General features: G+C 36.1%; 1 protein-coding gene across 1 annotated transcript in view; it reads left to right on the forward strand.

Moving 5' to 3' along the window:
- The window catches only part of LOC103512109 (microtubule-actin cross-linking factor 1, isoforms 1/2/3/5), a 173,073-nt gene that overhangs the window by 15,044 nt on the left and 144,828 nt on the right, over window positions 1–13,201 (forward strand). Inside the window, 1 exon segment of the mRNA XM_026825547.1 lies at window positions 2,476–3,237. Within this exon segment, the coding sequence (XP_026681348.1) occupies window positions 3,135–3,237 (103 nt within the window). The 5' untranslated portion in view covers window positions 2,476–3,134.

Genomic DNA, 13,201 nt, shown 5'->3' on the forward strand with positions numbered 1-13,201 from the left:
CATCCACCTTCAATTTCAATCCCTCCTGTAGCCATAAAAGGAGTTAACTGATTCAAGGAAAGTGGAGTTGAGTGACTTTCGGCCCAGGTAAAAAGGCGCATGTTTGGTGCCGGTTGACTTAAATTATTATTTGTTTATAACACGAGGCTAACCTGTAATTACAATATTATTTAGACCATCACACTTGTAGTGTGCCTGAATAAGAATTAGGATAACTTACTACGAATAAACTCACTAAGAAAATGGGATTGAAAATGTTATAGTAGATTGGCAAAACAATCGATATACGACTTTGGCAACGTGGCTAGATTTGGGTTTTCAAAGCACAGCGTAGGAACAGTTGTAAATTGTAGAGCTCTATAAAAACAAATGTCTGTCTCTGTGTGTTGTGCCTGGGTTACCGACTTTGAAACCTAAATCGAGATCCCTGTAGTTTTGCACAAAACCGGTGATTTTTTGACTGGTAGCTTTAAAACTGGGATAATGTACAATGAAGGGAAAGGATATCCCAATTCTTGGCCTCGGTGGTGTAGTGTTCAAGGCGCTCGCCTGGTAAACAGGAGGGCGTGGGTTCAATCCCAGCCGAGGTATGGAATTTTATTCTCAATATAATTTGAGAATTTGACCACAATAATAGTAGTAGCCTACTGCTGGAGTAAAGGGACTTTTCAGTCCTATGCGAGCAGTATAAATAGGCACTATTATTATTATTATTTCGTCCCATCATGTAAATTACAGCACATGGTAAAGGAGAGAATATAGTAGTGTACCTGTAATCCTGTAGCACCTCTAATAAAGTCATTTTAGTGTAAAGTTATTGCTAACTCCAGAAATCTAATGCTGAAGCTTTCGCATGACGAGCTCCTCAATATGTACCACATGTGGGGATTTAGGGAAGATTACTTTGATGTTATGTGCTGAAGTACCTTCGGCCGCGGCCCAGTTTTCTCATGTTGTAAAGTTTGTTAACATCTAAGCATGCTCAGAGACGGTCCCGGCCTTGTCTCCAATCATTCTCAGAGGTTATTGCACAACTTTACATGTGAAATTATATATAGGTATATATCCGACTGTAAAATGCCTTCATACTTGATTAAGTCAAGTTTTGGACCTTATGCCCCTTATGGACGGTAATCAAGCTCCTCTTTCTGCCAACAGAATCTAAATTCATGAACTTTCCTTTCTCGAAAACCTCCCATTTCATGTCATACCGTATTACTAGTGGACTTTAATAAGTAATAAAGGTAACGCTGTTCCAGGATTTAAAGTTCCCTCAGAGATGATGTTTTAATTCCAGACGTCCTAAACATTAAATTTTCAAACTCAATTTATTACCTTCTTGTACAGCTATTCTACTGGTACTCTTTGTTGACTTCATTATCCTTTTAACCTTTTGAATCTCACGACAAATTTTGATAGTGTCAGCTTTTCAAATGCAAAGATCCTTTTTCTTTTTATATCTTTTAATTTCTATAATTTCTTTTTGCTTTTCTCGGAATTCTCTGTCGTTTCTTCTTTTGCTGGTTTTTCTTCCCAAGATCTTTTAATTCTTTCCCCGTGTCTGTTAGGATCCTAATATCTGTCCCCCCCTTATAATAAACAATAGACTAAGTCTGCTAAATCCCAAAGTATAGTCTACCACTCCTCAAAAAATCCGTCATTACGTGATCAAATTCTTGATTAAACTAGGATCTAGGATGGAATTCTGTCCGAGCAGAAAATGCAAACCTTTTTCTTCCCGATCTTACTCGCTGACTTCCTCAAGATATTTCGGTTTATCAGTTTCATTTCTTACCCTTTCTCTTTATCGTGCACCTACACAAGTGTGTGTGAATGCTGAGTGATTGAGTCTCCGGAAATTATTCAGTCTATCCAATATTTCTCTAATGGACGCTACAAGAACTTGATCTTGGAGATTTTTTTGTGTAATTCAGTAGTGCTTATTTAGTTGACTTTCGTTTGAGATTTTTTGACAAATGAAGTCGTGTCAGGTTTTTTTTTTAGGCTCGGTGAACTTAGTGTTCATTTTAAATCCGCCTAATTGACTTTCTGTTGGAATTTTTGACTAATTAAAAATTGTGTCATTTTGAATCTCGGTAAACTGTATATTCAGTTTCTTTTAAATCTGTCTAATTCTCCACGTTTTGCCTGCTGGTGGATTTTCAAATATTCATGAATTTTCTCATGGTGTTCTACCCTCCCATCAGTACCTTTCAAAGCGCAATATTTTCGTGTGTGCTTATGCTTAATTGGAACGCAGGAACGCTGCTTTTCATTGTAAGCAAAATAATCTCGCGAGCATCAGCTTGTTGAAATTTCGTTCATAAAATAATTGTTGTGTCATTTTCGTAAATCTTAAAAAAATTAAGTCAAAGGAATTCTTAAAATACCGCTCGTTTTATAATATTTGACAATTTTTATTTGTTTTAGGTATTTACTTTAATGTTTTTGTGTATTCTTATTTTTTGTTCACAGTACAATGTTCCTGCTGAATTCCTGTCAAACGTATCTCATTACTTCTTAAAAAATAACTAATTTTTAGTGCTAACAGTAACTAAAATTCAATTAGATAATTAGGTAAAATAATTAGTAAAAATATCCTTACGGGCTTCAGTAATATCTGTGATTTATTAGCTTGACATTCTCTAATATTCTTATCCGGTTTTGCATATTTTATCATACACAAGCAAAAATTCTCTCGTATACTTTACTATCATACCAAAGTATGTTTTCTTTCATTTTCCGATCTTATATTTTCTTAGTCTAAGATCTAAAACAACCCGTCCTTCTTAACTTCGATTAAAATATGAAGCTCTGAGTTTTTATATTTTTTCCAAATCATGTAACCCACACTTGACATTTTTCTGTCCTTAATTTTTAAGAAATAGTTAATATTTTTACATTTACACATTTTTACATTTTTAAAAAGTAATCATAATTTGTTCGTATCATTAATAGATAAGTAAATAAAAATGTGTTTTTTCCGTTTACCAACAGCTAAACGCGATTAAAAATGCTCTAAATCTTTAATATTAAGATTTTAATTTTCATTTTTGAAAAATGAATACCGTCAGAAAGGTGATAATGATGAAAGTGTTTTGCATAATTTGAAGTGTTTTCTCCGGTGCTGAAGTATGGATTTCGATAAGGACCAAAGTCTGAAGGAATGGGCCAAAGACAAACCTCTGAGCATTTTACAGTTGGACCCTGCGGACCGCGCTGTTCTCAGAATTGCAGGTGAGTGAATATTTTGTTTTATTTTTATTTCCTGTGTGATTTTAACTCTGTATTGATCTCTTATCTATTGGCATAGTTATCACATAGTAGGTTTCCGCTTTCCACCAAGTGGAAACTCTGAACACCAAGAAGAAAAAATGTCAGTGCAAACTCTAGTCAAATGCGACAAATTTCTGGTGCAATGAATTCAATGCGTTTTTTAAACGAAGGACCTCAAATTTTCTGCAAATTTAGAAGTTTTTTTCCTCGTCACTACTCCTCATCTTTGGTGAAAACGGACATGAAATGATCCCAGATAATTCCTTTTGAGATATTAACCAAGATCCTACAGGATTGATTATTTGTTGCATTGAGGAGAAAAGTAGGTATACAATACTGTTCATGTTTGTGTTGTATTGAGCTGATGCCCAAGAGAGATAACAGAATGAAGTTTTTGTATGATGTTTGTTTACCAAGCGTATTTTCGATTCGATAGATTGTTTTGATTGTACTTTCCTCGTTTGCTCGCCTATTTTTGAGATCTCTGTAATATGTTTTTCGTGTTTTGCAAATTAATAATGAGCCAATTAAATTTCTGGCTCTGCAAGAGAGCCAGGATTTGATTATATGCTCTGCAGATAGCAATGATATCATCTAATAAAACTCGGATGATGATTCTAATTTTGCCCTTTTTGATATCATCGTGCATGAAAATGTTTCAAGAAAAACTGGAAATACGTTGAAAACTGATGATCATGATGATGGACTTGTTGGAGAAAATTCGTAGTGGTTCTTAAAGTTCTGTTTTGTCAACGATTTTTGAAATCCTGGTCTGCAAAAATAGAGAGCTGATTTGGATACTAGAAACAATATAATAACGTGGGCGACTTACTTAATTTCAATTTCACTGTTACCTTAATTTCTTAGTCTGAAAAGGAGCCGAATGGGCGTGTATAACTACTGAGTAAGCTTAAACAAGGTTTTTCTTAGAAGGTTTACATTTTCACATGTGTTCTGAGATTTCTGTGGCACAGATTTGGAAAATTGGGTACTGTTTATGAGTTTATGGTAACCTTCTTTAGAAATCCCTGAATTTAGAGAAAAAACTTATGCGTAGGATTAAGCAAGATCTATGAAATGCCCGTGGAAAAATACAGTAAACTAACCATTAATTAAGCTCAATTTAATTCTGTGTAATTAATATTTTACATAAAAACAAGGTAGGTAGACTAATGTTGGTTTTCTTGTTGTTATCATACAATAATTATGAGTGTTCTTGCTAAGTTTGCTGGTAAAATAGCTCGTCTTTGAATGAACTGGGATTGATTTCATGTCTGAGTGGGTCTCTAATAAGCCAATTTGATATTAATTTTTATTGATTCGTCAATTTCAGACGTATTGTAGCTGGAGGAAAATAGCAAAGTCTTTGTATCATTTGAAATCTTCCTTTGTACCTACCCAACTAACTACTCTCATCAGAATAATTAGATAACTTGAGGGGTTCTAGAGAGAGTTAAAATTGGTAGGTACATAGAAAATTTGACCGAGCTTGGTATGCCAACCCTGACCGAGTAAAATGTTCTTTTCAGCCAAAGAATGTGAATCCTTCATCTATATCAGGGATTTCCAACTAGCGGCCCGCGGGCCACATGTGGCCCGCTACACCATTTTTGTGGCCCGTGAAGCTTTCAGGGTGGGTCCCTTCGGACTTGATTTTTGCTCTTTTATTATGGACTGGACTCCGAAAATGGAGCATCCACCCCCATCCCCTCAAGAAAATCCTGGATACGGGCCTGCTCTGCTCCCTTGTGTATTTGGCCCGCGAAGTACCTGCCAATGTAGCATGTGGCCCGCATACACTTGGAAGTTGGAAACCCCTGATCCATATTTCTATACGTGCCTTATATTTCCCCCTGTACCTAAACACGTTGAGCATTGTGGAAATTAATTTTCTGACAGGGAAAATCTCAGAGGCCCCCATACATATCATTTGGTCCACCCGCCTCCTGTTAATCTACGGCCCTGCCTATATTGCCTACATGTTCACATTACGTATAATGTTTGCCTTAACACTTAGGTTTGAGAAAACAGTACCTACGTAGTACGTACACCTCTGTTTCTGCTAGCTAGACGCTAATTGCATTTCACATGTCAGTCGTTAATTCTTTTATCTTTGCCTACTATTATTTTCCTTGGTGGTCAGCAAGTATGCACATATTAGTTTTATTGGGTTTTTATCATGGTGGGTTTTATATCGCTTGTACGAATGGCGATGTAGATAATTTTGTCGTTTTATTGTTACCTACTATTGTCACTTTTATTTTACATCTACCAGAGAGCCAGGGACACTGGAGTGAAGGGAATTTTCAGTCTCTTCACTTTTATTCTGTTTTATTTATTTTTCAAACCTCAGTCGTACCAGGTAGTAAATGTGGTGGACTTGAATCCGGAGGTTGGTGGTGCAAGTCAATTCTCAACAAACCATGAATGAATAACTCATCCCGAAGTAAAGGAAAAATTCAACTAAAAATTTAGCACCAAGAAGTCATCGTGGAAGGACATTTGTCACAATTTCAGACTTAAGTAACTCAGTAATGCCTTCCCATGGTTTTATCGCCTCCCTATCTTTTTGGCTAGTTCTTTTATCCAAATCTGTCCGTAAATCTGAAAATAAATCTGATTTTTTTGCACGTCAGTGTAGAGATATGTTGGGTATTGAGGCAGAGGAAAAGATACTAATGTAGATAGTAGACCATTATCAATTGCGATATGGGAAGGGCTTTAGTATTCAGCAGTAGTCTTTTTAACCCGTTAGATCCGGCTATTTCTGCCAGTCTGTGTGATATCCGGGGGGCATTGAACAGTTTTCCTTCAACACTTTACTGTGCCTCTGTGCTAGACTGGATTGAAATTATTCATTTTACTTTCTATTATACGTAATATCAATTTGAATACATTTAATAATATGTTACGGGAAAAATACACTAAATACAACATTGCACAACGTCATAAATAGATGTAATAAAGAAAAGCTACAGGGGCTGGTGCTTCATTCCTGTTATTTTATCATCTTTCACCCAACCAGTAGTATTTTATGTCCAATATCTCCTACTGTTGTTAGAGGAGTCACTGAGTCAGTTTGTCAGAGTAGGGAATAAAAGAAGGTAAAGCCGACCCCAAATATAATTAGGAAAAGGTTCAGAAAAAACTAAGGACCTTACTTAAAACGTGTTTTGGCACCAAAAATTGACCATCGAAAATTTCAGCCGATTACATTACTTTCCTTCCTATATGCTAAGGAAAGTAAAAGGAGCAATGTGAGAAAAAGTGGGGTATTCGTATATTGTGCGCGAACTTTAATACTTGATTAGACTTATTTCGGCGACCATAATTATTACCTAATCTTTTGGACCTCCAAGATTGTGTCTTTATCTTTATGGCACTTATTTATGGGCTCTGAAAACAAACAAAACGTGTTTTGGCACCAAAAACTGACCATCGAAAATTTCAGCCGATTACATTACTTTCCTTCCTGTATGCTAAGGAAAGTAAAAGGAGCAATGTGAGAAAAAGTGGGTTATTCGTATATTTTGCGCGAACTTATAAGGTTAATACTTGATTAGACTTATTTCTGCGACCATAATTATTACCTAATCTTTTGGACCTCCAAGATTGTGTCTTTATCTTTATGGCACTTATTTATGGGCTCTGAAAACAAACACACACACATGTGTAATTGTTGTAGAAATTGCTTAGTCATTTCCTCTTCCTTAGCAAACAACATTTTACGAGGAAAAAAACGTCTCCGCGGAATAAGTGATAATAATGATAAGGTATCTGACAAAATGTAGACGAGATCGAAATCTCACAGTGTGCAAATTAAAAAAAAAAAAAATCGCCTTCGAGATAGATTGTAGGTTCTCTTCAAAATCTTTCTAATAGGCAGTTAAAGAGCCCCAGTATTTCTGGACATTTGGAAAACCTTTGCTTGAACACATTAATGCCTTTTATTTGAAGACAGTTTCATTTCTTCCGTATTATGGATCCATCATGGGGATTGGTAATGGTAATGTTTGCACATCAATCATCCTGAACATAGTTATACCATTACCATCAAGTGCACTTACTCTAAATTTCGTACCAGAAAAACAATCCTGTGGTACTCATTTTAACAACCTAATGGTCGAAACCTAAAGTGTCTAATAGTCTTTATGATATGTCCTGCTTTAATGGAAATACTTTCTGAAAGATTGCGAGCTATTTCAACTTCGCCATTGCGAATCATTAGGGCGCGCAGATTTTTATCTCCTGTGTACAATTGAAATTAAATTCTTTGTTGGAATTATCCTTGAAGAATGAACAGAATTGTCCTGACCTGACCTAAAATTAGACCTAATTAAGGCCCATAGAAAACCGGGCAGCATATTCTTAAAAGAGCAATCTACGTTGTCAAGTTTTACATTGAATCTTTAGTTGTTAAAATCATTGCCTAATAAGCGAAATGAAATGATTGCAATCATTGCTTGTTAAAGTTTTTTTTTAATCTTTAGTCAATCGATTGTTGAAAATCAACCTTAGTAAATGAAATTAAGATGTCAGATTATTTTTTTATTGTTTTTCTTCTCAGACTTAATTTTAGCTTCCAACTTGTTTTTATTCTCATTTCTTCAAAATATTGTACTTACGCGTACCTAGAGAGGAGGTGGAAAAATATGTTAACTTTAAACTTTTAAAATGAATTCATGGAAGTGAAAATCCCCAAGATCTCTATGGAAACTGTGGAGTGATTTTTTTTTTTTATGTAAAGCAAATTGGGTCTTAAGAAATGAAACCTCTCCTTTCCTCGTCAGACGCAACATTGTGAAACCAGAGCCATAGCTACTATGTTTTATGATGAGCCATATACTTACTAGTCCACCAATCTCTCAGTTAAAATACCACGAGCTGTACCGAGATCCAAGTCGGTCTAAATTCAATCTAATTCATGATTGAAAATCACGTTCTCTCTTTTGTAACGACCAGAATTGGAAGATTCCTTAAAAGTTAAGCCACAAGAGTATCATCTCGAGAGAACTAGAGAAGAGTAATTGAATGAAAATGTATTTCTAATATTCTCCAGCCTATATGTACACCGATTGCGAGCTGAGTTCCCATGTTTGTTTCTGATAATTAAAGAATACTTAGTCTCTCTTCAGACCATGAAATTGCCTACGAAATGAGATTTTCTAATTCCTTTCTTTACACAGAACGAAAATAAAGTTACATGACGGTATTTCCTGATTGTCTTCGCAATTGTGATTGTGAAACACGCCAGAGCAGTGTCTAAAATGAAATGTTAAGACTATCCGGTACTTGGAATTGCTATTAAAGTGTTTACTGTCGGAGTGTATGACTGGAACCCGCAGTAGTGACCTACCTTATGACTTGAACCTAATATGGATATTATCTGTAGAAAAAGCTTGAATAAAAATGTCATAGATTGGCATTCCCTGGTTCAGTAAGTAAACTTCAAGAGGAATATCGTTGAAACTGCATTCCTTATGCATGAAATGAAAGCTCCTCATTTTCCACCAAAATAAATATCAGCAAGCGTTGAACTTTGCTGTACTTCCCAAGTCATTTCACAAGTAATGCACTACATTAGGAAATAGAAACTACAAAGTTATCATTTGCGCTTTTCTTTTCGAGGAAAAATGCTCTTTAGAAGTGTAGACGGCGCGTGATCGATAAAGGTGGAATGTAGTTTTATAGAATGTAGTAATAGTTTTTTTGGAATGTAGTTTTTTATGATTTGGGCGGGTGCAGGCTGGAATTTTTATATCACATGCAAAGTGATAATTACTGTATTCTTTCTACAGCTCTTTCTTCTCTCACCTTCCTTAGTAGCTTTTTTTCCATTTTGATTTGACTTGATTTCTACTTCCTTTAAAAGGAATTTTCAACCGATATGTTAACCGAAAGCACACTTACTTAAATGCTTGAATGGCTAAGTATTACTTTCGTGGTCCCAACTTTGGTCCCCTCAAAAAAGCCATTTTCAGCGCCCTCCCTGACAATAATTTTCCCTCATCTTCTCACCATTCAAGGCCCTGCCCTCATAATTTGGAGGGGGGCTTCTACTCTCGCGAAATATTAAGAGCAGTGTGTCTGGCAAAAATATTATTGCAATGAAATCAATTGAATATTAATGTATGCCATATAAATTGCTAATACTCGTATATTCCACACTTCATTACTGTCTGAATATCTGTGTAAAAGATACCCTACATTTATCTCAATTTCAACTGGTCATTAAGTTCATGCATCTAGATTGATGTCAATTGAATTCATATTGCGTCCGTGGTGTTAAGCCAATTGGTCGCAGAACAGAGGACATTTTACTGTGCTGTTGTGGACACAGGAGATTTCCGTAGAGAGATAGGCACTTTTTCAAGTCCTACTTCAACTATTAGCAGTCATTCTCTCTTCTGATTTCAGACTGGAAGGTTCTCTGTTCCCTCTCTCCTCTCTGTGATATCTCAAAATATTTCAACATAATCTATAGGATAACAAGAGTTCCCATTGGAGTATTTACCATTACCAAGGAGTCTTTCCTATGTAACTTTTCACGAGAAATCGATTGTGAATACCGGGAACAAAATTGCGAATACCGCAAACTAACCGCGGATACCGCAAACGACTTGCGAATACCGCGAACACATTGCGAATAACGCGAACAAACCGTGAACACATTGCGAATACCGCGAACACATTGCGAATGCCGCGAACAAGTCGCGAATACCGCGAACTAACCGCGAATACCGCGAACTAACCGCGGATACCGCAAACGACTTGCGAATACCGCGAACACATTGCGAATAACGCGAACAAACCGCGAACACATTGCGAATACCCACTCATCTTAGTTCTCAGTTTTGGGACTCTTTTAGTTTAGTTTTCGGTTCTGGGACTGATGAACTCTCGATTCTGGGACTGTGTGACTTAGCTTTCGGTTGTGGGACCGAAAGTTAGATTGGCTCAAAAATAAATGGTTAGGAAAAGAATGGACTCTTTTGATGGAACAGTTTAAGAATCATGGAAGGATGAAATGTGTAACTGGTGGCTATAATTTATGGCTTAACCCTTTGTTTTTGATTCCATTTCAAAGAAAAATCCTTGATGATATCTCCAAATATTTCAACATAATCTATACTTCTATAGGATAACAAGAGTTCCCATTGGAGTATTTACCATTACCAAGGAGTCTTTCCTATGTAACTTTTCACGAGAAATCGATTATGAATACCGGGAACAAAATTGCGAATACCGCAAATAAGTAACACTTATTTTCGCAAATAAATAACACTTATTTTCGTAGTAGGGGGTCAAGGGGAGGTTTCCTTTAGACCTAGATTTTTCTCAGAGCTCATTCTAGCAGTATGGACAAACAAGAAAACGTACAAAAGTACATAGTATGTTACATCTTAATATGTCTACAAGGAAATACAAGGAAAATGGCATAATAGTCAAAATCAAAACCCTGCATTGTATAACAATAGCAACATGTTAATACAACATATTAGGATTAAGATAAACATGTGAATCGAATTTTCCTCTCACGATATGTGTTGTGCATCAGAACATGAATGAAAAGTCGTTTGCTCTGTAATTGTTCCGGTGAATCCTGTCTATCTAGCGAGTATTTTCTCAATGTTAATTGTCTTCCCCCCTACGTAATTGCACAATTTTTGCATGCTGTATGATTTTTTTTTTCTGTATGATTTTCATTGTTTTCTTGTGAGAATCCCCATGCGAGTTTCTTGCAATTTGTGCTACCTCTATTTTTATCTGTGAATAACGCACCATTGTCCTTTATATGTATTGTTCTGTCCATGTCCACTGTTAGAGTGACGTTTGATGTGTCAGGCTTGGCTGATTTTCTGATCCATGGCGATTCAGGCGAATTCTTGGAAGTCATTCGCAATGACCTTTGCTAGAGGATTTGATTTCATAGATTGTCGCGTGTTCGGTTTAACTTTGATGTATGTAGTTGTCAGTTTTTTATCTGCTTTTTTCTGTCATTTCGTGATCATATTTGACGGATTGTGTTAGTAAGAATAGAATATACCTTGTTTATACTGCCAGCATAGACTAAAAAGTTTACTCTCGCAGCCCAATTAGCTAATTACACACAGATCACACAAGAATTCAAGCTATGTGTGTATTGCTCCTTTCAGACACACCAATAAAGGTGGTCGTTGAATTGAAGACTCATTCAATGTTCTGGAGGAAATATTCCATTTTTCCCTTCCAAGGAAATGCAGTTATCAAATGTAGTTTGAATAGTTACCGGCTTTCATAGTTCATCTGCGGTGAAATAAATTTTACTTATTAAAACTCGTAAATCTGCTCCCAGGATTTTTTCCTCTCTTCTTCAAGCTCTGGGAATATTTCTAAAGAAGTTTAAACAAACAAGGTAGCAAGCAGAATTGTAGAGAAGCATGGCTGTGAAAGAAGATCACATGAATATCGTATAACATTCATGTAGCCGCGGGCCTGTTTGTACTTTTTGCTGCAAAAGTTCAATGGTGCAGGGAAAGAATTGATCATTATATTTTATTTTAAGGAAAAAGATCATTATATTTTATTTTAAGGAAAAAGGGTAGTAAAAATAGCCGTCAGTATTATTGGTACCTTAAAAATCGCGTCGCATGATGCTATCACGCCGAAGATCCGAGTTCAATGCCCGGTCCAGGCGAAGAAGTTTTTTGTCGGTACCTATGTACTTGAATTTGATATTTTGGGTGTATGTATTTAGCTTGCGAAAACAATTGAGTAGGCTTCTACTAGGGATAACAAAAAAATTGATGATTAGTTGATTGTTGTATGTATGTGTGTATGATAACATGTGTGTAAGACCAATATATATGATAACACACTGTTGCAAAATTGGAGGTAAATTATGTAGATCTGAATGAATGTTTGAATTTAAGTAGGATTCCATTTGTATGCGCGCCGGTAAACTTCCTTCGTGTATGCAATATGCTAAGCAGGACATTGATTCCTGTTTCTATCTCTGTAGTCGGGATTTGAATATCAGGAGTATTTTTTACTTTCCATTATTAGGTATTTCCTTTCTGTTTCAGTATTTGCTTTCATGTTTCACTAACGAGCAGGTTATATTTACCTTGTGAGTGTTATTTTGTCTGTGTTTTATCTTCGTTAGATTCATCCATAATTGGAACAAAGAATGGCTTGCAATTCGAGCTCTGCGCTCATTATTCCGAGTGTTATGTTACTTTGAAGTTTAAAATTGAAATCAAAAAGTCTTTGGGTGCTTGCCTGCTTGCCATTGTTTCCAATTTCTGTGAGGTACAAAAAATAAAAGTACAACTTTTACTTACCAAGTAACTTGTGTTTCATGTTAGACACCCATTTTGTCTCTTAGTTTTCCACTTTTCCCACTAAAAAGTTGAGAGTTTGGGGAGAGTCTTGTGTTTGGCGTTATCATGCAACTCGAACTTTTTCTTTCGTGTTTTCCAGGTTTTCCCTTTCTAGCGGCGTTTAACTTTCTCGCTTTTGTTCTTATCACGTGAGGCGGAGGGCTAATAGATTGCTTTTCAATAAGGTTATCAACTTTCTGAAATAAGTGAAGGAACAGGAGTCAGAATGGACTTTCATAGGTTTTTTAGTAGTTCACATTTGTTTTCGATTGTCAAAAGAGGGAGCAGCAGCTTTTGATAGGATTGTAGGGGCTCTCTGTTTTGAAAATATCTATTCTCTCTCTCTCTCCATCTATCTCCCTCTCCCTGCCCATTATTTTTTACAGTACCTTTTCCCAAATTCATTTGGGAATCTCTCTTTTTTTCATCTATCTCCCTCTCCCTGCCCATTATTTTTTACAGTACCTTTTCCCAAATTCATTTGGGAATCTCTCTTTTTTTCTTACGCTTCTAAATGCCAAAAATCGTTCTCCACTCTTATTCGACCTCGTTCAATCAGATGA

The sequence above is a fragment of the Diaphorina citri genome, unplaced genomic scaffold (assembly GCF_000475195.1).
Source record: "Diaphorina citri unplaced genomic scaffold, Diaci psyllid genome assembly version 1.1 scaffold35, whole genome shotgun sequence".
In the NCBI taxonomy this organism is placed as follows: Eukaryota; Metazoa; Arthropoda; class Insecta; order Hemiptera; family Psyllidae; genus Diaphorina; species Diaphorina citri.